Below are 24,598 nucleotides of genomic sequence, written 5' to 3'. Positions count from 1 at the left end.
AGGTTTCTTTGGGAGTCTAGACGTTTTATCAGATGAGCCTGAGGCGTGTTTGTAGCCTTAGGCTCCTAGTGTTATACATGGGCTGGTTGAGAGGGCTGAGTGATATTTGGGGTTGGATTTGTTAAAGCAACATCATTCTATTTGAATGTGGGCAGGAAGAAGTGTAGAGAGTTGGACTCTTAATGCGATTTGAAAACAGAGCTATTTTTATCCAAGGTATATCCCCAATCTGCTGCAGTAACCAGCATCACCTGCGTCGTCCGGCACCTCCAACATTGTCGCCTCTATCAGCAATGCTAACAACCTCGCCGATACCAGCCTCTTCTTGCTCATCTTCCAGAGCCATAATCTCCTCTCTGCTATCCCACCATTTCTCTTCCGCCATATTGAATGCGTCTTTCCGCAGCTCCTTGATGTTCTTCTCTGTGGCGGTTCCCTTTTCTTTCAGAGTCTCCAAGAGGATTCTCTGCCAGTCCTCGGATGTGCGGCTGAAGTACTCACGCAGACTCTCGAAAGGACGAGGAGGAGGTCTGCTGTCCTGTACGGAGGGCTCGCCTTCTTGTTCTTCCACTTCCAGTTGCTCCATTTCCTGGGTCACGGAGGGCACGGTTACTTCCGTGGGTGCAGGGGAAGCGGTATCCAGCGACATCGCGTCCTCCTCTTCCTCCTCGTCTTCGAGCTCCTCTTCTTCGTCTTCGTCCATTTCCTCGTCGCTGTCTGCCTCGTTGAGGAGATGCCAGTTTCCAGGCTCATTGTAGAAGATCTCCTTGACGCCATCGAGCTTGACCAGGTCGATCGAGTACAAGTCGTTGAATGTGAACTCCCGATCTCCCTTTTCGAAAGTTCCGCCAAAGATGAATAGAGTGTCGTCCTGGACTGCCAATTGTGCATTGAATCTCTGGTGGGGCATCTCGAAGCGGACGATCGCTGGCTTCTCCGGTTGCTCGGGCTCTTCATCCTTTTTAACTGGGTTCAGTTCAAGGTCGTCGTCATCCTGACTACGGATGCCTCCCTTGGCCTCCAGAGCCTTCAAGTTCTGCAACAGCTCCTCCTCATCGGCCTTGCTCCGGTCTCGGGACTTGATCTGGTTTGCGAGCTGTTTTTTCCCCTGGGCTCGGGGCCGGCGGAGAGCCAAGGGGAAAAAGCGATTCCGGTCGGTGTTCCAGGCGAACATGGTATCGAAGAATTCACTGTCAATGCCTTCTTCACTCAGCTCGACATCGTGGACACCACCGAACATGATGCCACGTCCCTTGTGGTATGCCATGGTGGCACCGGCACGAGCGGGGTTGGGTGAGTTGGTGGGCTTCTTCCGGCGCTCCCAACGGACGGTGGGCGCAGCATTGGCAGGAGCGTCGGGAGCAGGAGGCGTGATCCGGAGAAACCAGGTGTCTTGGTGCACCATGGGCTTCATGGTCATGCGCTGAGGGCCGTGCTTGACGGGCTTACCGTTGATGCCTGTGGTGGCCTTCACACGCGAATATCCACCGTAGAGAACGGCGCCAGTCTCGTGCGGGAGGAAGGAGAAGGAAGACCGAGGGTCGGGCTTCTGGGATGCTGGTGGAAGCGTGGGGTTGAACCAGGTGAATCTAGAGCAGTCATAGATCCACAAGTCTTGAAGATACTTGGTTTGCTGGGAGGTGTCCTGGAATCCTCCGAAGAGGATAATGTAGTTCTGTGTTTCGTTAGACAGGATGTCCTTCACTGGAAGTCAGGAAAACGAACCTTAAAGTATGTCATTCTGTGACCACTTCTGGCCGGAGGACCCTTGCCCTTTGTCTCCAGACGACTCCATTCCCTCGTTGAGGGATCAAGGTGCCAGAAATCGTTGTAGTGATAGAACGTGCCTTGCTTGGGCGAAGAGAACTCTCCTATTCCAGAAATCAGAGCCCTGAAAACTGAAATTTCCATAGAACCACTTACCACCAAACAAGTAGACACCGCCGGTATTTCCACCGCGGCACCAAGCATGTCCACTCCGAGGAAGGGGACTATTCGGACTGGTGACTTCTCTCCACTCTCCACGATCGATATTGTAAACGAAGAGATTGTTGAAGAACGTGGCAAGGGTACCATCAAAGTACTCTCCGCCATAGACTAGCAGCTCATTCCGATTCGAGGGAGAAGCCAGGACCGTTGCAGACGAGCGCGGAGTCGGTGGTCCGCCAATGACCTCAGTGACCTTGAGGAACTTCGCTTGTTCCTCAGCATACTGGGCGAGAATGGCATCCAAGTCCGCATCTTCGACATCACTGTCGGCATCCTTGCCCTTGCCCTTGCCCTTCTTCTCCTTCTTGTCAGCCTTCTTGGACTGCTTCGCTGCTACACGCTCCTTGTGCTCGGCGGACTTCTTGTTCTTCTTGCCCATGGTGATGAGCTTAGGTGATACGGGTGAGCTTTCCCTTGCTTTCTAGACAATTGCAGCGAGGATGTCCGTATTCGACGGTGCCGTTTGGTTATCACCTCTTATCGGTGGAGTTATGGGTTTGATATTCTACTTGCTACGGAATACTCCGTTCAGCACGGGGTTTTTTGGGCCCAGAAAAAAAGTTCGGAAAAAGCCCCTCTTACTTTACCTGTAAAACGATTACGATATTGATCGATCGATCGACCTTCTAGGCCGAAAAATGAGCGCTCTGGGTCGAAGTCAGCATAATAACATGACTCATAGATCAAGCAGAAGCTTCGGATATCTCAAACCTGAGATAAACGAACCTCATGCTTGGATTGCCGGATCATGCGATGTGTTATTATGTTTAGTTACAGCAATACATTGTCGAGAAGTAAGATAGCGGCACTTATCATTGGCCTTTTGAACCAACTTGATGAAGGCAGTAAGTAAGTCTTGTTAAATGGTCACGATTGTGAGACCAATACTTTGCTAGTCTAGAAGCGAAGCTCTAGCTTGCAATTGTCTTTATAAGAGTTGTCCCTATTAACGTTAAGAAACGTAGATAATTGTTAGGATCGTGTCTGGTGATGGCATGTCACCGCCCACGTGACGACGCGCCGGGACGCGTCGGGGCAACGGCCTCGATGGATTCAAGCAACTGATTGTTGTTGTTCGGCAGCTAGCTGAACGCCCATGCGATTGTTATGTTGCAACTCGTTGATATAGAACCATGAGAACAAAAAATACGACCTTATGACTAAAAATAACCTAACAGCTCACCTCAAATGGCTGTTGCAGCAAGGCCCTTCCCTTTACCCCTCCTTATCTCCGTTCGCGCACGAGTTTCGTAGCGCGGCCGACCGAAATCCTACTGCTCCGGTGCCAGTGTCGGGAATATTGGCCAGCCAGCCAGAGGAGATCCAAATCGATGATTTGCAACCGAGTACCCAACCAGTTACTGCAAACAATGTGAAGGAAAAGAAGGAGGAGGTTGATCCAGACACCGAAATGGCCCGACTGCTTCTTACTCCGGGATCCGGACGCAAACCGCGGATGCTCAGTCTTGCAAAAGACCCCGTTCCCACGCCGAAACCACTTAAAAGTAGCCAGCCTGCAAAATCGCCTGCCAGAAGGCGTGAGGAGGTCCCGAGCACAAAAATCAAAGGTACAGTAATAGACATGATTGTTGCGAGATCTATAGCGACTTACGCCAAAAAGGTGACCAGAGTCCCCATTCTACCATTCGCAGCCCCAAGACGCATTCCTTGACGCCTTTCGGATCGAAACGGCCATTGCATATCAGGTCGCCAATACCCGAGTACGATATTGATACAATTGACTTGACTGGCGATTTTGATCAAACCGCTCTTTCGTCCAGCACTTTCGATGGGTTCGGTGAGCCACATCGGTTATGGACCGAAGACGCTGCATCCCGGCAAGAGCCTCTCGAGAAGCGCGGGAAAAAGCGGAAGAGCGATGAATACATATCTGATCTTGTTTCACCACGGAAGACCAGCTCTAAACCGCGCTCGCCATTGAAGGCTGTTGAAACTGCGAAATCCCATCCCACCCCGGCGCGTCTCCCACACAAAAAGTCACCTCGCACGACCAAGAATGACACTGCATCTCGTCGGGCGAAGGAACCGGCAGCCGCTCCTCCGTTCTCTCAGAGTTCTCGCGTTGATCATGTCATCGCTGACTCGGACGACGATGGTGATGACAACTTGTTTGACGACTGGATTCACGACGGAGAGGGCCCGACGTTAGACTCGAACGAGTCGCTCTATCCAATCCTGCCTAACCAAGATAGCTCAGACGAGCATCCGGCTGTTAGCCCTGTCAGAAAGACGACACGTGCTTCCCCGCCGGCATCTGATGTGATGGATATCGTGCCTTCCAGCATTCGTAAAACCAAGAAAGAGACGTTGTCCACCCCTAGTCAGATGACTCATGTACCTGCTTCTACCAATTCTCCCGCGTCCCAACCTCAGAATGAAGAAGTGGCAAAGTTCCTGGCCCTGTCAGCAGAGTCTCTTGAAGGAGCAATCGCAAGTCTCAAAACCACGCTTACGAAGAACTCTGAGATAGTGTATGAACGGGCAATGAAGGGAGAGCTCGCACCTGACTTGATCGCCGAAAACAAAACCCTCACAGACCGTATAGAAGCGATTGAATTGTTGAAGCAGCATCGGACGGCATATCAATCTCACGACTCAAAGAGGAATATGCTTAAGAAAAGAATCATGCAGGTCATTACACAGGGTGGGGATCCACATACGATGCCAGAGCTAGCGGAAAGTCGAGAAGCAGCAACTCGGCTGGAGAAGGTTGAGTCGAACATACAACTTCTGCTTGCACGATCTAAGTTAATGTCTATTCAACCATCCAACCCCGAAATTCTCCCTCGTGGGCTAGAGCGGCCAACCCCGTTGCCTCGTCCATCTTCTCTGTCGATCTCGGCGATGGATGACACGATACTATCAGGGCCATCGTCTCGATCTATCACACGGTCAACAATGGACTACAATGGCTCACGGTCTGAGATTTCTACCCGGGTCTCAGACCTATCCTTCAAAAACACCAATGGTACTTCAAGTTACAGGGCATTTGACTACGACGATCCTACGACCCTGGATGATGAAGATACGTTTACTCGGACCATGGGCTCACCCACGCTTCCAACTGAAGAGCCAGATGAGTTTGACTTGGATGATGAAGAAATGCTCGAAGCGGCCGGCTTTCTCGATAATTCCTACTCATTCGCGACAGAAGGTCACGAGCCCCAGAGTCGCAAGGTTTTCGCTGAAACTTCAGGCAACGTCTCTCGGATTCCCCCTTCCCAACAGAAGTCACAAAGCCATACCGCTCTGTGGAACCAACATGCATGGTCCAAGGACGTCCGGAACGCTCTGAAGGATCGTTTCCAACTTCGTGGGTTCCGTCTCAATCAACTCGAGGCCATAGACGCGACTTTGAGTGGAAAGGATACATTTGTCCTGATGCCCACTGGGGGAGGCAAGTCCCTTTGTTACCAACTACCCTCGGTTGTTACTTCTGGCTCCACAAGAGGAGTTACAATCGTGGTATCCCCACTGCTTAGTTTGATGCAGGACCAAGTGTCCCATCTGAATCGATTGAACATCAAGGCATACCTGTTGAACGGAGAGACACCGAGGGAGCAGCGGCAATGGATCATGAGTACCTTGTCGGGCTCCATGCCGGAGGAAGACATTGAACTGCTATACATTACACCGGAAATGATCAATAAAAGCCAGGCCATCACTCGAAGCTTGGAAAAACTCAACCGCAGTCGTAGGCTCGCACGTCTTGTCATCGATGAAGCGCATTGTGTCAGTCAGTGGGGACACGATTTCCGTCCTGACTATAAAGAGCTTGGAGAACTTAGGAATCAGTTACCCGGAGTCCCCATGATGGCACTGACGGCGACTGCCACTGAGAATGTCAAAGTGGACGTCATCCATAACCTGAAGATGGAAGGCTGCGAGGTGTTCTCCCAGAGTTTCAACCGGCCGAACTTGACGTATGAGGTGCGGATCAAGAAAAAGGGAACGGAGCTTCTGGCCAGCATAGCCAATACGATCAAGACTTCATACCCGAACAAGTCTGGCATTGTATATTGCCTATCGCGCAAGACATGTGAAAAAGTTGCGAGCAGCCTGCGGGATGACTATCGCATCAAAGCAGCACATTATCACGCCGGTATGGATTCGGAAGCGCGTGCAGAAGTTCAGCAGGGCTGGCAAGCTGGAAGGACTCACGTTATAGTCGCAACAATCGCTTTTGGGATGGGTATCGACAAACCTGATGTGCGTTTCGTGATTCACCACAGCATTCCCAAGAGTCTGGAGGGATACTACCAGGAAACGGGGCGGGCTGGTCGAGACGGGAAGCGGTCTGGCTGCTACCTCTATTACTGCTATAAAGACACAACGACCATTTCTAGCATGATTGACAAGAGCGACGGGAGCAAGCAGCAGAAGAATCGGCAACGGCAGATGCTCCACAACGTCGTACAGTACTGCGAAAACAAGAGCGACTGCAGGAGAGTGCAAATTCTTGCCTACTTCAATGAGTACTTCCGTCGACAGGACTGCAATGCCTCGTGTGATAATTGCAAATCTGATTCTGTCTTCGAGCTCCACGACTTCTCCCACCATGCTGCCTCCGCCATAAAGGTCGTTCGCTACTTTCAGAGCATTGACGACAAGGTTACCATGTCGTACTGCGTGAACATCTTTCGTGGGAGTGTGAAGAGATTTAGATCTCCTCAACACCGTCAAGCTCCTGGCCACGGCGACGGTTCGGACTTAGAACTAGGGGAAGCAGAACGCCTGTTCCATAGACTCCTTGGCGAGGGAGCTCTGGTTGAGGAGAATGTCGTCAATGGCAGCAAATTTGCTATTCAGTATATCAAACTTGGGCGGCGAGCCGCGGATTTTGAGAGCGGGCGTTGTAAACTGAAGCTGGACGTGCGAGTTTCACCGAATGGAAAGGGACGGAGGTCGAATGTAGGATCGCGGGCTGATGGCGGCAAAGAGTATCATCCGCAATCCACGAATGTCTCGTCACCTGTGCAAGCGGCGAATCAGCGTCGTCTCGCTCGTTTCCAGTACCGTGGCGCCGAGGGTGACTCCACTGCGGATGAAGACAGTGATGGCTTCGAAAGGATTCGAATCGCCGGCAAACCACAACAAGAGCGAAGGCGCACCCCTGGCCCGCCAATCACCCAAGACCGTCGATTTGAGCAGCTGGATCCTCTTCACAAGGCAGTTGCGGAGGATTTCATGGTTTACGCCAAGAACTATTGTCAAGACGTGAGTGTGCTCTCGTTTGAAAGGGACATAGAATGGTACTGACAACCCCAACAGCTTGTTTTGCAGAAAGGCCTTCGCAACCAACCGTTTACGGACAGCATCCTGCGTGAGATGGTCATTGTTTTCCCCAAAGGTGAGAACTTCCCTCAGCGATAGCTGCGCACAGAACTGACCTTCAGCCAGATATGACGGAACTTGCCGCGATTCCAGGGATCGATACCGATAAAGTTCACCGATATGGAGCCCAAATTCTGAAACTTGTCCGCGACACGCAACGCCGTTACGCGGAGTTGAAGAAAGAGCAGGATGATGCTGATGGGGTGGTTCCGGATCCCAACCACCACAACGTGATTAACCTTACGAGTACCGAGGATGAATTCAGCGACGGCGGTATCTTTACGGACCATGGGACGACACTCAATCTGGATGAGACTGTGTCCAGTCGGTACTTCTCGCAACAAACCGCTGGCCTCGACTCTGCCGACGAGGAGGATGCCCCTGAGAAGTCCAGTAGACCTAGGTCTCGGAAACGTCCAACAGACAAGCGCCCTCGTCAGAAGAGCGCTGCCCCCAGATCTAGGACCAAAACGCCGGGAGCCAGGAGAAAATCAGGTGATCGCACGGATAACCGTGCCTCTTTCCCCCGAAAAAGTGCCAAGGCGAAACAGCCAACCAGTCGAATTGGGATGATGCCTATCTGACAGCTTTCCTGAGTGCCACATCCTCGACTTCCAAAATGAAATTTACGGTATTACGGCGAGAGTTATGTTTTTTCTCAAGCGCATGTACGGGCGTTATGCTGTGGGGGATCAAATGTTGGTACGGTGGCCCGCACTAGGCGCCTTGGCTTTTCGTGAAAATATATACAGCCTGCTTTCTTCACCTGATTATACCCTGAATGTTATGTATTATATGACGAATCATGCTGTCGTCATTCAATCGTCTAATGAACGCCCGAAATCAATCAACCTTAGCCTTCTTGCATCACGGGGGTGGAACTGAGCAACTTTGGCCCTGACTAAGAACCTTGACGCAGCGGATTCTCGGGGTACCTCGATATAGGAGGAGCCTGCCTCCAGCAAAGCATCTAGCAGATTGCGCATCTCCAGAGCTGCAGCCTCTCTGCGATTTGATGGCTGGTCGTTCCTTTGGCGGGGAAGAATCTCGTCGATTCGGCGCTGGATGGGATCTAGATTCTCTGCTTCTGGATTTGCTGCTTCCGGATTCTTGGGCTTTTTGGGTTTACCATGGTTTGTATAGCCTAGTTTCAAGGTTTCATCAGAGACCTCTGCGGCGTCACCCACCGTGGGGCCCCCAAGGGCTTCCGCAGCCAGCATGGACGCAAGGGATTCGTCGACAAAGGTGTAGAGCGTCATCTTCATCTCCTCTGTGGCTCGGTCAAGCTCATCCTGCTTCTCTTGTTGCTGCTCCGCGAGTTCTCGAGCTAGCTGAGAAGCGGTCTTTTTCTCCTTGGTCGCTTTCTCGCTGCCGGTGGTCTGTATGCGCCTTTGCAGACCATCTCGGATCGACTGGGCATCGCGGAGATTCGCCTCCTCTGCCTTGAGACGTTGGCGAGTGGCCGAGAGTTTCTCCGCCGTCATCGAGACGGAGACTTTAGTGTCCTTGACTAGATGCGACGTCTCCTCAAGGGCTAGTAGAGAAGGTAGCGGGGATCCCGAGGCCGGAAACTCGGCCTCGGATTTCAGAAGCGAGTCGTAAGCTCTCTTGGCTCTGCGTACTTGGGCCACCCGCGACCAAGTATCCGTGCCCATTTTGGAGAGATCGAAGGAATTGACCTCGCGCAGCTATTCAATCGTCAGAGCCGACCTACGGGCGGAATGTATAGACAGAACGTCTTGGTTTTCGATACATACCTTGCGCAGGTCATCTTCTTGGCGCCTGACTTGGTCTTGCAGTTCCCGTAGCGTGTCATCCAATTTTCGGTTGTACGCCTGTAGAGTCGCTGGGCTAATTTGTTGGTTTTCGTAGAACTCCTCGGCGCGTTGGCGCTTCTCCGCGAAGCGCTGGACTTTGTCCACGGTTTCCTGCGACACGTCCATGGGGAATGGCCTGATGGGGGGAGTTGATAGACTGCGTAGGCGTCACTCTCTGATGTCTGTTTGAATTCCCCCAAACCCGCTCGTCGACCAGCGCATGGTATAGAGCGACCTGATGGCTGGCGGTGTTTTGCAGGGGAGAACACGTGAGGGCGGGACCGAAAGCGGTCTAGCGCGAGGTTGGGTTGGGCCCGCGAAGGTCGCAACTCTGAACGTCTTCTCTTTCCTCGCCTCACCGCGACCCCAGCGAACGCTCTCTTTGCCCATCCATCTCCCCCTTCCACCCCCATCTTTCTATCTCCTTGTCCCTGGCCACTATTGTCACCAGCTAGTTGGCTTTATTTCACTCGGCATCTGATCCCCTACGCCGGCTGCTCTAGCTATTTCGTGGGTGATCGTGTAGAGGACCCGCCCCGTCCTGAACGTCCTGTACTTGCGAACAAGTCGCGTCTTCAGAGGGGAATCCAAGGATAGTTGGGACTTCGTGAACTGCTCGAGGATTTATTTTACTTCTCTTTTCTATTCTTTTCCCCTGGCTGTCCACCCTCCGCTCACAGCACGTCCGGACCCTGAACCCTCTGCGTCACCGTCCAGCACCCAGTCTTCCCTCCGTTTCCTCATACCCGACCCGATTGGTGTCTTCTCCTCATTCCCTCTACCTTGCACTGCTTCTCTGGTGAAGCCTTTTGCTCCAAATCCAAGCTCCAAGGCCCGTGACAACCCAGCATCTGCACACTTTCCTCCACCGGCTGTCCTTTCCAGCATCACTTCCCGCACTGTGCACGATATTGCCAATTTTCCCAGTCCTTCCAAGCACCAGAATTCCCTCTCCACGTGATCGCCAGCACCAGCAAGTTTTATTGGGAACTCCTGGTGTACATAGTCGATCAAATAAAGCAGAGACAAGAAGAAGAAAGCAAGTGTTCTGAACCAACTCGACTTCCTGCGTAAGTGAAGCAAGCGAGAAAAGACTGCACAGTTAGCCACCATCATCATGTCTGCCTCCCCGTCCGCACTGCAATCGACCAAGCGTCCATTGGAGGATCCCTCCTCGCCGTCCGGTCCCAATGACCAGCCGGAAGCCAAGCGTCCTGCGTTGGACAAAGTAGTTAAGGGCGACGAGTCCGAGGCGTATGCCGATGTCAAGACGGATGCGCCGGCTGCGACGGCTGATGGCCAGGGCGACACGGTTGTTCCCGACGCTCCCTCCAAGGGCGTGCACGCTGAGACGCAACCCATCCAGTCGACGGCCTCGCACGGCGAGTCCGCGAGTCAGTCCGACCAACACCGTCCCCAGGATGAGTCTAGCTGGATTCACATTCGGGCTGTAATCTCCAGCCAGGAGGCTGCCACCGTCATCGGTAAGGGTGGGGAAAACGTGTCCCAGATCCGTCGTCTGTCGGGCGCTAAGTGCACCGTCAGCGACTATTCTCGGGGTGCCGTCGAGCGTATCTTGACCGTCAGCGGCCCCCAAGATGCTGCGGCGAAGGTTGGTTTATCTGGCATGGTATGTTTTGGCCTCTTGCTAACCCGGATGTTAGGCCTTCGGTCTGATCATTCGTACCCTGAACAACGAGCCCCTTGATGCCCCCTCCACTGCCCAATCCAAGACATACCCCTTGCGTTTGTTGATCCCCCATATCCTCATTGGTTCGATCATTGGCAAGGGTGGGAGCCGGATTCGCGAGATCCAGGAGGCCTCAGGTGCGCGCCTCAACGCTTCTGACGCATGCCTCCCACTGTCCACTGAGCGGTCCCTTGTAATCCTTGGCGTTGCTGACGCTGTGCACATCGCTACCTACTACGTTGCCGTGACCCTTGTTGAGCAGCTGACGGAGCGCTTTGGCGGACCCGCGGCCTCGGCGTATGCCACCCGCAGCGGCGGTCCGGCGGGCGCAGTGCCTGGAGGCATGCAGGTTGTGCCGTACGTGCCGCAACCGGCCGGTGGTCAGTACGGCCATCCCGACACCTTTAAGCGACACCACCCTCACCCCAACCGCGGCGCGGCTGGCGGCTATGGCGTTCCCTACCTGCAGGGCGGCCCGGCCGCTCCCACCCCTGTAAACCAGACCTCCATGCACTACGGTACTACTCCCCACACTCCATATGCTGGCGCTGGCCCGCACCAGCCTGCGCCCTACGGTGCGCCACAGGCGGCAGCTGGTCAGGCTCGGGGTGGCCCGACGCCTGCCGCCCCCGTCGGTGGTGTCATGCCCGGTCAGCCACTGACACAGCAGATCTACATCCCAAACGACATGGTCGGCGCCATCATCGGAAAGGGCGGTGCGAAGATCAACGAGATCCGGCACCTGAGTGGCAGTGTGATCAAGATCAACGAGCCGCAGGAGAACAGCAACGAACGGCTGGTAACCATTACGGGCACACAGGAGTGCAACCAGATGGCGCTGTACATGCTGTACTCGAGACTGGGTATGTCCTCCTCCCAATATTTCAACTAAGAGGCGTCAGTGCTAACGTCCCTACAGAAAGCGAAAAGCATCGTATCTAAGGAGTGAGTGCATTCTTTGTTTACGTCCCGTGGCAAATTGTTCCCATTATGCACTCAAAATCTGTCCCTTCGGCGGCTGGATGGTTGGTTCGGGTTTCGGGGTCTACGTGTGTTTTCTTTTTGCTGTACTGTATTTATTGGAAAAGCGCTCAATAATAATTCTTCACTGCCCATCCATCTCATCCATCTCATCCATCTCATCCATCTCATCCATCTCATCCATCTCATCCATCTCATCCATCCCATCCCACCTACTCAACCACCCTAAACGCAACATGCCTCATAACCCCAAACCCCTCCCCCTCCGCCTCCCCATCCCCCTTCAACATCCACCCCCGAATCGGCTGAATCCCCCTCCCAAACGCCTCCGTCCCCTTAACCCCCACATGCACATCCAAACTCTCCCACCCCACCACAACCACCATCCCAAACGCCTCCCCACTCGGACTCCCCCCATGCTTCCGCGTCCCGGGCCGCTCCACCTGTCCCATGGCAAACGACCTCGGACGTTGCTCCTCGGGTAGATTGTTCATGAGTTCGTTCCGGAATGCGATGAGGGAATTGTGCAGCGAGGTCGTTTCGGGGGGTGGTAGGGTGGTGGGGAAGAAGGGGGTGAAGAGTTCGGTTAGGGGGGATGAGATGGGAGATGAGGATGGGGATGGGGAGGAGGGGGTGGTAGAGGAGAGGTTCAGGGGAGGCGAGAGGGTCGCGAAGAAGGTGGTGAGGGGTTTGTTGGGGGTTAGGTAGGGGGTTAGGGATGTGGCGGGGGGGGGGGGGGGGGGGGGGTGCGCGTCTTTCCAGTCTGGGGTCGGTTTTGTTATTATTATGTTGGTGGTGGTGTGGATGTGTGTGGATGTGTGGAATGGGGAGGAAGGGGAAGGGGTATACAGGAGGTGGGAGTAGGGTTGGAGCGTACCGATTATCCAGACAATCACATTCTCGTCTTCGATGCTGCGGCCCCAGGCGGAACCCTTGTAGCCGCTTTGGTGTTTGGTGGTTTGGAAGAGTTCGAGGAGCGATGCGCCGGCTTCGTTGGTGGGGTTTTCGGGTTTGATGGCGGGGTTGAGGTGGAAGTAGATGAATTCGGTGATGCCGGACATGGTGGTCGCGTTGGGGTGCGGGGGGAATGAGATGGGTTGGGTGAGTGGAATCAGGGGATGGAGGGGACGGTGTTGATAGAACGGATAAAATGGTGTTGTTGATGCAGCACCGAGTGGAACTTAGCTTCTGGAGTAGTGATGTCAGTGCTGCCTGAGGCACAACGTACATCGGTATTAAAAATCTATGTACAAACGCTACCAACATCCAATGCCTCACCACGCCGGTCCCTGTTTCGTGGTCGTGTCAATATAATAAGAACAACAGTCATCCAATCCTACAGATCATCCACTCCCCGCACCTTGTTCTTCTTCGCCCCAATCGCCTTGTTCAGACTGCTCACCATATGCTGGCGCCGCTGCTTCTTCGTCTTCCATTGCAGAGTTTCCTCCTTGCTGACGAGCTCGCCAACCCCCTCGACACTGCGCAGCCGGCTCGCCCGCGCCGATCCGTTGATGCTGGACCGGAAGTTAAGCCCCCGCGCAGCCGAGTCGGGCGTATGGTATGCGCTGGTAGGGCCATCCGATCCAGGAGTCGTCGGAAATCGGGCGACTCCCTTCCGCGGCGTGGTGAAGGGCGAGCCCTCCCGGCTGGCCGCCGGGGCCGACGTGTCGATGCCCAGTTTCTTGAGCTGGACTTCCAGAACGTCGATGTCGCTGCGCTTACTTTCCGCCATGTTCATCATCGTAGCAATGGTAGACGTAACAGCCTCCACCGTCGGCCGTCTGGTAGCCTGTCGAGCACCAGCGCCATCCGGGCGAGGGGCGTCGGCAATCTTCGCCCGCAGAAGGGAAACCGCCGACTCAAGATCTGCCAGCTTGGCCTGGATATCGGTAGATGCCGAGCGGAGATCTTGTTGCAGGTTCGCTTGCTCCGCGGACAGAGGTGCGGAGATAATGGCAGCCGCATCCGTGTGCGCGTCCAGAGTCTTGCGGATGCTGGCACACTGAGCCCGAAGCGTCAGGATGTCCTTGCTCAGCAGCTCGCGGCAACTCTCCAGCTTCTGCTCCACCCCTTGCACCCGCTGTTCCTCCAGAGAGCCAGCCAGCATAACAACAGCATCGTCCAGTTTCTCAATCTCACAGAGAAGCAGCTTCTCATCCAAGATTTCGGCCGGGTGTTCCGTCTTCAGCATATCGACCCAGTTCGCGTTGGGCGACTGCTTCTGATACAGAAGGAACGAAGCCAGCGACCGAGCGTTGATGCCCAGAGTGTCGACCATAGAGTTAATATCGCGGTATAACCGCTCGATTTGGCCAGGGATACCTGGCTTACTCGTTTCCCCGGCATAGTCCTGGTGAGGCAGGAACGGGTCAAGGGTCGGAACCGGCTCCAAAGGTCGGGCAAGGTCCGCACGCAGCCTCTCATCCTCGTCGTCATCCGAAAGGGCCTGGGCTTCCTCTTCCATCCGCTTCGCTTGGAGGTCCATCTGAGGCTCCTTCTTTTGAGGCTGCGGTCTCAGAAGACTCTCGCGCCGGGCAGACTCGGTGAGAGAAGCCTTTCTCGCGGCCAGAGTGCTTCCGGGGCTTTGGGGAACGCTAGGCTTCTGACCTTCACGCTTGAACAGACTCTTCTGAATGCCGCCCCGGACGGGACTGGGCGACCTGGGTGGCTCCCGGTTTTGAAACGCTGGGAAAACGGGTTTCCCAATCTCCCCAAACAGCGATCGCTGAGGCTGGGGTTGAGCCGCTGCCGGCTTGCCAACTTGCGAAAATAAGCTGCCTTTAGTACCATTGCCAAACTCGAAAGAACCCTCGGGGGTGGCCTTCGGACTTTCCTCGGGTTCGCTAATATCCCGTGACACGTCCTCACCGCTGTCCTCCTCAAAGTCGGATTCATCCTCTTCGTCACCCTCCTCATCTTCCTCATCCGCTTCCTCACTCTCTCTCTCAGACTCATCCGCATCGGAATATTCCGGCACTGGGCCGGGCTCTTCCTTGGGTGATGTCGGAGGTTTCCGAATACTCGGGTCCGGAGGCAATGGCGCCTCTTCGGCGTCTGCCTCGTCCACTTCTTCCTCTTCTTCGGGCAACTCCTGTGTGAAGTCCGGAGGTAGAGGTGGCTCTCCCCCAACATCGGCTGCAGCAGGTTTCGCCTTGACAGTGAAGTCGGGCGGAAGGGGGGCGTCGTCGACGGAGCTCTTGGAGACATTTGATGATGCGGAAGTATCACCGGGTCCGTAAGAAGCCTTGCTAGTGGAGTCAGGAGGTAGGGGGGTTTGAATGCTCGAAGCGAGAGGAGTGCGATGCGTATCCTCCGAAGGCGTCTTTGTCAAGGGAGTTGCAGCGACGGTGGTCTTCTCGGAGGGAGGTGACAGCGGACTCGATGCTGGCTTAGCGGGTGTAGCATTCCCGAACAGTGAGAAAGGAGATTTGGTCGTCTGGTTCTGCCCGAAAGGATTTGCCGGCTGGCCAAAAGGATTGGGGGCCGCCGGTTTAGAGCCGAATATCGAGGAAGGCGCAGAAGACTCGACCTTAGAGGGCGCCCCGAAGATGGACGTGGGCGCCTTGGGCTCCGGCTCCGGCTTGGGTGGAGAGGCAGGTTCATCTTCCATATCATCCATCGACTCAGTTGGCGGACTCGTCTTGTCGTTGGATACCAGGTCATCCATGGATGGGCCGAACGAGAACACTCCAGACGGCTTATCTGGTTTGGGGCCATCATTGACGGCAGTACCATCACCCTTGAACGAAGATCCAAGGACGAAGCCACCAGAGCCTTGTCCAAAGATCCCCTTTGACTCGTTGGACTTCGGAGGGAATGCGGTGTCAGTATCGGTTTTGCTACCGAACGGCGATGGCACAGATGACTTTGCGAATGGGCTTGCACCCGACGTTGCCGCAAAGGGTGATTCCCCGGCGGGCTTCGATGCCGCAAGCCCACCGAATCCCCCGGAGTTTGCAAACGAGCCAAACCCACCTCCAGTACCAGTACTTGAGGCTGCGAATCCGAGGCTCTTGCCCGGGGTGGATGGCTGGCCAAAAGTCGACGTGCCGCCCAGGGCTCCAAAACCGGACCTGCCGAACTGAGGTGAGCCTTGTCCCAGTGTACTAGCGGCGCCAAAGGAAGCCCCCGGCTGTGATGGGGTGCCGAAGGAGGGGGCTCCAAATGATGGGGTTCCGAAGGACGGTTGTTGGCGAGCGCCCAGAGCGGAGGGACTGCCGAAGGCCGGTGCAGTAGACGGTTTCCCAAACCCGGATGCTCCTAGAGACGGACTGCCGAAAGTCGACTGTCCGAACGCCGGCTGCTTGGGGGGCTGAGGTTGCGCTGGCTGTGCCGGCTGCTGCTGTTGACCTTCAGACGCCATGCCGTGGTAGGGGATTTTCTGACGAATTGATTCCGCATAGATGAACCACCAAGAAGAAAGGATACCTTCGTGATTGAGAAGCAGCAGGTTTGGCAGGGGAGTAGAACTTTCAGTAATATCCTCTCCAGCAATTGGTGCTACAACATTCTCAGTACTCGATAGGTCAACCCCCAGCCCGATCACAGAGGTCTCCTCGGTAGAGTCTTTGAGCGGGAGCGACGCTCTCTTTGTGTCATCGTTCACTTCGGTCGTAACAAACAGCCCGGTGGTGGCTTTGGCAGCATCGTCACTAGCCAACGGTTTATCCGCCCTGGTAATCAGACCTACGTCCGTCGATGCTGTCGAAGAGACAATGAGAACATCCTTCAGATGCGGTTTGTAGTCTCGGAGACGCGCGATGAACTGGTAGGCAGGAGCGCGCTTAACGCCAAAGGGCATACACAATTCGGGCAATTTCTGGATCAAGAACGGCGCCTGCTTTCTTCTGCTGATAACATAGTATGGTGACGATGGCGTCTGGCCCATATCATCCTCGGCGGCATTCGATGTGTAGACCATCAAAAAGACGTCATTTTCAAGCCAAGCGATAGACGACACTGTACCAATTAGACACCTAATGGCAGATGAGCACTTGAGCATGGTACTTACCATGATGGTTCTCCTCCAGATCTGATGGACGCGGGATGACGTCTTTCTGGGCTCCATCTGGGGTCATCTGGAATCCAGTGCCATCTGCAAGTCCCGCTACGAGCTGCTTGCCTTTATTACTCCAGCAAACCGTGCTAACCCCAGACTTCAGCACCTGACCATTCGGACCCGAGAGTAGATTTCCAGCCTTCAGATCGGCTATGAGGAGGTCGCCCCCCGTCGTCACAAGTGCCAGAAGGGATGAGTGAGAGTCTTCGGGTTGCGCGGGATTGGGGGCAAGGAAGCGGAAGGTAGTGCCGTTCGTCGGAATAGATAAGGCCGGTTGCGCATTTCCTTGCAAGAGACTGGCAGTCTCGAAAACCGAAAGCTGAGTCCCATTCTCAGTCGCCAGCACAAGGGCGCTGTCACCGGAGGCGAATGTGATGTGCGTGGGTCTTGTAGGAAGAGGGATCGTCGCTTGCACCTGGAACGGCTTGGTTTTGACCTTATCCTCCCCAGTGGGTGCACTTATGGCTGTTCTAATGGCGTCGGATGAAGCGACATACAGGGCGTCTGGTCCAGCGCCAACCACAACGCCTTTCGTGGGTGCGACGGCAAGGAGGGAGCTTGTCGGGCTAGGAAGAGCGTCTTCGGGCCAGGGAGTGTTGAGTAACCGAATGTTGCTATCACTTGATACGCCTTTAAATCCGACTTCCTGTTTGTTGATCATCCAGTCAGTTTCGAATTGACCCCACAAGGACGGCTTCATTGCGACATACCTCTGCATAAACATCGGGGAGCTCGGGGCCCAGTTCAGCGCCTCCCCCGGCGGGGTTAGACGCTCCAAAGTTGAAAGCCATTCTTAGTCTGTCGAAATCGGCCGAGATTGAGCGGGGACGGTCGCCTAGGGATAACCTGGTCTTAGGAGCATGGGGAGAAGGTGGACTTTGCGGCGATGATGAAAAGGAGCGACGCTGGAGTGCTTGAGGACTCCGGTTGAAGAGCTTCCAGGTGCGCGCAAAAATCTTGACCACCTCCCCTCGAGGGAAGGAAGTGGAGTAGAAGAGACGGGATTCAGAGCCCTGGAAGGACGTGTAACCAGAGCACGGCCAATGACTGGCGAGCGAGAAGCAACAGCACGGAGGAGATGTTGAGCGCCAGCAATTCCAAGGACGGACAATCTCCCAGCGGACAAAAACAGCGGAATTGCTCGCCCATTAGCTAATCCGCCCTGCCTGAGGCCGCCGCCATCAGGCGCCCGGAGCTTCGTCACTCCAGCTCGACCTCGCCGTTCTCCGCCATCTCCCTCCGTCCAGCTATAGCTCCTGTCTCCTCCCTCTGTCCTCCACTTCTTCTCCCTCATCGTCCCTCGTCAAGCTCGCTTCGTCTTCATCCCACGGAGCTTTGAACCTCCACCTCTCACGGCCCCCGCCCTTCCTCGCAGCTACCATCCCTCCACGCCGTCACCATGACAGGCTTCGATTTCTCCAACTACAACCGTAACGCGGCTCTCCACGCGAAGGGAGTGCCTCTTCCCAAAGCCACCAGCACCGGTACCACGATTGTGGGTTGTATATATGACAATGGCGTTGTGGTAAGCATCTCCGAGCCCCGACGAGTCCCTTCATCATGGATGACGATCATCAACTGACCCATCTGGCATAACCACAGATTGCGGCAGATACCAGAGCTACCAGCGGTCCGATAGTAGCAGACAAGGTAAGCTTCAAGCGCCCTCTCCCATCATCACCTCCCTCCCTACCACGCCACCAACAATTCAACCACTAACCACGTGCCACGCCTAGAACTGCGAGAAACTCCACTACATCGCGCCCAAGATCTGGTGTGCCGGAGCCGGTACGGCCGCCGACACCGAGTTCACGACGGCACTGATCAGCTCGAACATCGAACTGCACGCACTTTCGACGGGCCGGCCCCCACGAGTAATCACCTGCATGACGATGCTGAAGCAGCACCTCTTCCGATACCAGGGCCACATCGGAGCGTACCTGGTAGTTGCGGGTGTCGACCCGACCGGCATTGGTCTTTTCACTGTGCACGCCCACGGATCGACCGACAAGCTCCCCTACGTGACCATGGGATCTGGTTCATTGGCCGCGATGTCAGTGTTCGAGTCGATGTGGAAGCCGAATCTGGACCGCGACGGCGCGGTTGCGCTGTGCGCTGAGGCCATCAAGGCCGGTATCTTCAACGATCTGGGTTCCGGTAGTAACGTGGACGTGTGCGTCATCGAGAAGGATAAGCCCACGCAGTTGCTGCGCAACTACATCAAGCCCAATGAGCGTGGTGAGAAGGAGCGCAATTACCGCTTCCCCAAGGGAACGACCGCCTATCTTAACCAGAAGATCATCAGCAAGGAAGATATGCGCAAGTATGTGTCGGTTGAGGAGGCGTCGGGTGATCCGAACTTGATGGAGGTGGACATTTAGATTGTGATTGTTACGATTGAGGAGTAACGGGCTGGTTGTTTTGTTCTGTGTCTTCTACTTTACATCCGAGCCACGCACGAATAAACACATTATGATTGTTGGAGGTTTTAGAATGATAATACTCGGGAAATTCTGTTACAGACACGGTAACTTGTGCCTTAGATGCAGGTACATGACAAATTGAGGTCTCATGCAGGAGACAAAGCTTTGTAAGCACGCCAGAGGCATGTAGCTCTATGAACGCCATCTACTTATTCTATATACAGCCCTAGGCAGAACCCCCGAGTAAGAGTGTCTTAGACAAATCCAATAGATACCTGATTTTCAAAAACTCCTGCTGGTGAAACAGACGATATTAATCGGAGTGATGCTCCTCCTCATCGTCGTGTCTAGAAAATCTATCCCTCATGCGGGGCGGATCCATAAGATCAGCAGCAACATCAGGCCCTTCGACCTCCTCCACCACATCGAAGATGTACGCATATTGCGTCGGAGCCACGCGGAGTCCCTGTCGTCGGAAGCGTTCAACACCGGCGTGGTACATCGCGCGTGCCAGAGCGGGTTTCACAGGCGCGTTATGTCTCACAAGGAAGACGTACAGCCAATGAACGAGGCTGTAGGAGCGACGCGGAGTCAGGCGCTTCGAACACGCAAGAGAGACGGCGAGAAGATGGATCATCTCGAGGGCTGCATGTGGGTCGGGGCAGTCGCTGGTTCGAGGCTCCGGGTAGTAGCGCACCAGCGCCTTTTCTGAGGCGTCGGGAACGGGCACCCATGACTTTGACAGGGCGATTTTGAGAGGGGTGTGAGAGCGAAGGAGACGGATTAGCGTCCAGACGCTTTTCGAGTCTCCGGTTCTGGCGAGGTCGAGGCCGTGCTCGATGAACTCGGGAGATGTAATGTCGATTTGCCGGACCGTTTTCTCAAACTTAGAGAAGAAATGAGGCGCCATGGAATTGTAGGTGTCTAGATCGGCAAATGCGTCTGCGAATGAGATCTTCGATGACTCTGATTTTGTTAAGGTCTGACGGGTCGATCTAGTGATTGAATTCCGAGCTTTCATATCAACGGCCAGCATAAGCAGGCCATTGGCAGGCATGCTCAGGTCGTGGATTCCCTTCATCAGGCTGCTCAACAAGTCGTGCTCATCCGCATCCTTCCTGAGCACTTCATAGAGGCTCAATAGGCGTGTCATAGGTACATCGGTGGCTCTCACGTCCTTCTTCCACAGAGGCCCATCTGGAAGACTTCTGCTGAGGATCCGTAAGGCCCAAAGACGTAATATTATTTGGTGTTGCGGAGAGTAACTTGATTCAGGGACTTCACGCGGTGATTGGATATCAATCCAAGTCTCTGATGAAACGAGACTTCGACTCTCTTGGATCTGAGACAAGCAGCTGTGCCACCGCCCAAACAGATCTGTCTTGTTGGAAGACCTTAAGAATTCCGTGGTCGATATAATGGCAGCAGCTGCGACATTCGGCTTGAAGCTGCTCAGTATTCCGCTTGCATATGCTTCGTCGATTTCGACTTGCAGTCTCTTGGGAAGTTCCAGCCAACGCGAGATGAACAGGGTCGTCCACGAGCAGGAAGCCGACTCCAGATTTTGAGCGGCCACAAGTATGCTTTTCGCCAAGGGCAAATCTTCACACATATTTCGTTCCCACATAGCTCCGAGCCACGCGTCGACTAACCCCTCATCTAGGTCATTGTGCCCGTAGATATCACACCGTCCGATCGCGTCCCACATAGCCTGGTACATTTTTGACACACTGTATAGTGGCTGTCTTCCTTTCCCACCCTTTGTCGGTGCCAATTTCGAAAGTGTCTCTATTATGGCGCACAGTTCCTCGGGAGGAATCAGCCCGAGCTCCAGAGCTTGAATGACGTTATCGAAGAGTGTGTGCCGGTTTGCATGGCTTGTCCCACGTAAAACGACATGCTCCACCGCGGTAAGGTAATTCCTTGCGCCTCGAATATTTAGGTGCGGATCGTCTAGAAACGATAGAAGCTCTTCGATACCGGATTCCCCCCGCACTGAACACGACAATAAATGATCGAATATAAGACGGCTGTAACCCGGCTCTCGTAAGAGATCACTGTCCAATTGGCGAACCACCCTCTTAACAGATGAAACCGTGCGGCACTCCCTCAGACGCCTCTTCAAGTATTTATCGCGCGATACCTCGTCAGCCCGGTCCGGCCAACCAGGCGGCTTGCTGGACTCGTCCGGGTCGACATTCTCGCTGTAAACCGCCGGAGGCGGAGGCGGAGTACTCAATTGGTAAAAATCCGAGCCTGTAGCAAATTAGCCCGCTTCTATACACCAATTGTTCCTTGAGTCGACCTCGTACCCTTCGCTTCCCGTGGTGCCTTCCGGCCGTCAGTCCACTTCAGATGCTCCCGACCATTCCGCCCAAACAAACAAGCGATATCGTCCAGCGGTCCCGTACCAGCTATTCCAGCCAATGCAGTATTCCTCCGCTTCGCGAGTCGTCGCCTGGCCTCCAATGGTCCCGGGACTCGGCTCTCGTAGCGTCGTTGGCCGTTTGCGAATCGCTGAAACGCAGAGGCTAGAAAGTCCTCACTGATCCATACATGGTCGATCAGACCAGACGAGGAAGGCTGAATGGCATGCCTACAGGCATGTCTGCCGAAAGACATGAGGTGGCAGGCGCATACAAGGGAATTGAGGATTCCAACCTGTCAGGTGTGGTCGATTAGCAAGGCGCGGAGCTCGAAAGATTGGAGATCGCAAAGCCGCCGGGATGAGTAATCACCCGGCCCCAAAAGGAAATCCGCGCCCTGCTGTTAGTTCGACGTCTTTGGATCTTATGGAGATAATCTTGCTTCTTTTCTCATTTCTATCTATTTAGTGCATGATGTCGACTTGATTGCGTTCTTTCAAATTTGGACGACTATTGCTAATATCCCTAATATTTCTGATAACCCCAAAATCTGGTATAGCCCTGATCCAGATAGCCCTGCTGTCTGTAGTCCGTGGCTATCACCAAAAGAGTTATGCTGTGAAGTATGTATTTCCAAAAAGAAGATAGACAAAGAGGAGAAGGAAAGATGGAGGAAAGGGACCTTGCACGCCTTTCATGCATAAGCCTTCGTAAATGGTGGTATCTCATGTTAATGCTAGCCAACACAAGCAAAAGGGGAAGAATGGAAGAAGAATAGAATGTGATGATGGAGAGATGCGATAGGCCAAAAAGCAGGTATAGACGCTAAGAAACAAATCCAAAATTCTTTTGAAACCGTAATCAATAGAGCACCCTTCAAGGGCCTCACTTCGCAGTGCGTGGTTTTCTTCCGGTTACCACGTAGTAGTCCATGTAGGCGTGCACGGCTCGGTTCTGGATAGCTTTTCGTACATCGACAAGAAAGACTTCAATCTCAGGCTTTGACCAGCCTAAGATCGTGAGCGGCTTGTAAGACCATCCCGCTATGGCTTCCAGCAGGTTTGCCTCGTGCCACGAACCGATGGTTCTCAGATGTGAATCAGTAGACCATGGGTTCACGGGGACTTTGCAGATACGCTCCTGAACATCCTCGAAGCCGACTTCTCTCATCCAACGTGCAAATCGGTGTGCCACTCGAAACTGCCGTGGCGGATCTGAAACCTGGCCTGAACGGATTTGCAAGTCCATCAGATCTTGGAGGGCATAATCGCTGAACTTATCGGGATCTTCTGGAGGCATCGTTTCGTCATCGCATTTTGGCTTCGGGTCGAACTCATCACATTGAACGTAGCCGCCTGGCTTGAGATACTTGAAGACTTTCCGCAACAAGTCTTTGTACGACGGCAGGGACCCCGAAAGGTGTCCAGCATGAATGACATCGAAGTGATTGGGGCCCCATAGCCAGTCATCTTCTGTAGCATCATCGACGAGGAAGTGGACGTTCTCTGGAACTTCGTTCGGTTGGACAGGCGACAGGTCGGTTCCAATGATCTCGGCTGCTGGAAATTCGGATGCTATGCAAAGACACTGTGAGAAACAGCCTAAAGGGGTGAGCCAGGGAGGGGTGTGAAAGCCTCTTACCCAATTCTATGGGCCATATACCGGAGCCAGTGCCGATATCTAGGATCCTCTTTGGACTTTGGGCTGGAGCAAATAGCATCCGCCCGTTGTTCACAAGTTTGAGCATATGATGTTGCATGTCCATACGGTCCAGTTCTTGCTCGTCGTTCGGGTACAAGTATGCTGGGGAAGTGGTTCAGTCAGACGAGCTGGCTCTGGGAGAACCAAGATGGCGTAGACATACCGCCCTCATGATACTTGTGGTATCGTCTTCCATGCTCCACGGGGTAGTCCGTTACGCTGGCAGTCAATGACTGTGTGTCGCTATCATGAACATTTAGCACCAGCGTATCAACGGCGGCAAAGCTGCGAGTATGCAAACAGTTTTTGCACTTCTGCCTCTTTCTGCAAGTATGAAGATGGACAGTACTTACTCTTCACGACTAGATCCCTGCGACATGGTGTGTTAGTGAAGTCAAGAGTGTTGCCGATCGAAAGAGAGATGTAGACGGCGACCAAGAGTCGAAGCAAGAGTGTCCAGATCACCACTCCCAGGAGGTATGGCGCCAATCAAAATTCCAAAAGGGAAGGCTTACAGCTGACCTGCCAGCAGGCATCATATGTACTGGCGGACTCCGGAAAATGGGGCTTCGAGTACCAACGTTCGAGTGGGGGGGATGGTAGTACGTAGGTAGTATCCAAGTCCAGGGCTCGGTAAGGCAAATTAGTCGGTGGGTGCTCGAAGAGGAAAAATCAGTGTCTCATAGAAAGAGATCTAGAGACTTCGATCACGGCCCGGGCCCGACGACCTTATTATAACAATGATAAGGTTTTGAATTTACTGGGAAAGGGAGGTGGATGGAGGCGAGTAGTAGGAGTAATGAAGAAGGGTTGGTTACCAGTCTTCCGTTACTGTACAGGTGGAAGCACGGTTGATTGGAAAAAAAAACCAAAGGCGTTACCGGGGGTTGGAGAAGCCCAGAGATTTAGAGGTGCCCGCTCTTCGCAGCACTACAGAGCCTATAATTGTAGCTAGACGGGGGGGGGTGACATTATTGTGGGTAGGTAGCATCAGGGTGGGTGAAGAGGAGCACCGTCGGCTGTCTTTTCCCAATCTCTTCCCTGAACCCGACAGGTTGGATTAAGTTTGACTTTAGCAGGATGGGGAGATACCTAATCCTACTAAAAGCTAAATGGAAGTAAGAAAATTAGAAAGATACCAGAAATCTTGGCTGTGACTGGACCAGGCAAGCACCAGAGCATAATTAAGGGGCATTGGCAGCATTGCACCACTG

At 54.0% G+C, this 24,598-nt stretch overlaps 8 protein-coding genes across 8 annotated transcripts; 3 read left to right on the top strand and 5 right to left on the bottom strand.

The window, feature by feature from the left end:
• Positions 1–165: 165 nt before the first annotated feature.
• Positions 166–2,512, bottom strand: BO80DRAFT_414749 (putative Kelch repeats protein). Its single transcript, XM_025718113.1, has 3 exons — positions 1,924–2,512; positions 1,726–1,871; positions 166–1,675 (listed from the first exon to the last, which is right to left on the bottom strand). Exons 1-3 carry the CDS (start codon positions 2,366–2,368, stop codon positions 248–250), a joined length of 2,019 nt encoding a protein of 672 aa, XP_025571735.1. The 5' UTR covers positions 2,369–2,512; the 3' UTR covers positions 166–247.
• Positions 2,513–3,145: 633 nt separating this feature from the next.
• On the top strand, positions 3,146–7,928 carry BO80DRAFT_364027 (RecQ family helicase MusN; the record flags this gene model as incomplete). Its single annotated transcript, XM_025716131.1, has 4 exons — positions 3,146–3,557; positions 3,611–7,227; positions 7,282–7,360; positions 7,411–7,928. The coding sequence occupies 4 exons, from the start codon at positions 3,146–3,148 to the stop codon at positions 7,926–7,928; spliced, it is 4,626 nt and encodes a 1,541-aa protein (XP_025571734.1).
• A 146-nt stretch (positions 7,929–8,074) lies between these two features.
• On the bottom strand, positions 8,075–9,373 carry BO80DRAFT_467822 (uncharacterized protein). The gene is made up of 2 exons (XM_025722886.1): positions 9,102–9,373; positions 8,075–9,032 (listed from the first exon to the last, which is right to left on the bottom strand). Exons 1-2 carry the CDS (start codon positions 9,285–9,287, stop codon positions 8,163–8,165), a joined length of 1,056 nt encoding a protein of 351 aa, XP_025571733.1. The 5' UTR covers positions 9,288–9,373; the 3' UTR covers positions 8,075–8,162.
• A 645-nt stretch (positions 9,374–10,018) lies between these two features.
• On the top strand, positions 10,019–11,919 carry BO80DRAFT_192169 (telomere maintenance protein PBP2). The gene is made up of 3 exons (XM_025714123.1): positions 10,019–10,773; positions 10,826–11,714; positions 11,771–11,919. The coding sequence occupies exons 1-3, from the start codon at positions 10,279–10,281 to the stop codon at positions 11,791–11,793; spliced, it is 1,407 nt and encodes a 468-aa protein (XP_025571732.1). The 5' UTR covers positions 10,019–10,278; the 3' UTR covers positions 11,794–11,919.
• Positions 11,894–12,979, bottom strand: BO80DRAFT_192191 (uncharacterized protein). The gene is made up of 2 exons (XM_025714124.1): positions 12,710–12,979; positions 11,894–12,595 (listed from the first exon to the last, which is right to left on the bottom strand). Exons 1-2 carry the CDS (start codon positions 12,891–12,893, stop codon positions 12,045–12,047), a joined length of 735 nt encoding a protein of 244 aa, XP_025571731.1. The 5' UTR covers positions 12,894–12,979; the 3' UTR covers positions 11,894–12,044.
• A 189-nt stretch (positions 12,980–13,168) lies between these two features.
• Positions 13,169–17,685, bottom strand: BO80DRAFT_364021 (FG-nucleoporin NUP159; the record flags this gene model as incomplete). Its single annotated transcript, XM_025716130.1, has 3 exons — positions 13,169–16,794; positions 16,847–17,540; positions 17,605–17,685. 3 exons carry the CDS (start codon positions 17,683–17,685, stop codon positions 13,169–13,171), a joined length of 4,401 nt encoding a protein of 1,466 aa, XP_025571730.1.
• A 431-nt stretch (positions 17,686–18,116) lies between these two features.
• On the top strand, positions 18,117–19,458 carry pup1 (proteasome core particle subunit beta 2). Its single transcript, XM_025717127.1, has 3 exons — positions 18,117–18,419; positions 18,497–18,544; positions 18,631–19,458. The coding sequence occupies exons 1-3, from the start codon at positions 18,294–18,296 to the stop codon at positions 19,273–19,275; spliced, it is 819 nt and encodes a 272-aa protein (XP_025571729.1). The 5' UTR covers positions 18,117–18,293; the 3' UTR covers positions 19,276–19,458.
• A 172-nt stretch (positions 19,459–19,630) lies between these two features.
• Positions 19,631–24,254, bottom strand: BO80DRAFT_414729 (class I SAM-dependent methyltransferase; the record flags this gene model as incomplete). Its single annotated transcript, XM_025718112.1, has 7 exons — positions 23,900–24,254; positions 23,738–23,754; positions 23,548–23,627; positions 23,325–23,486; positions 22,573–23,257; positions 21,630–21,862; positions 19,631–21,573 (listed from the first exon to the last, which is right to left on the bottom strand). The coding sequence occupies exons 1-7, from the start codon at positions 23,921–23,923 to the stop codon at positions 19,631–19,633; spliced, it is 3,144 nt and encodes a 1,047-aa protein (XP_025571728.1). The 5' UTR covers positions 23,924–24,254.
• Between the last annotated feature and the right edge of the window lie 344 nt (positions 24,255–24,598).

The sequence above is a fragment of the Aspergillus ibericus genome (genome assembly GCF_003184845.1).
Source record: "Aspergillus ibericus CBS 121593 unplaced genomic scaffold BO80scaffold_45, whole genome shotgun sequence".
Lineage (NCBI taxonomy): Eukaryota > Fungi > Ascomycota > Eurotiomycetes > Eurotiales > Aspergillaceae > Aspergillus > Aspergillus ibericus.
The sequence above is the reverse complement of the archived record's forward strand: the minus strand, read 5'-3'. Positions and strand labels throughout refer to the sequence as shown.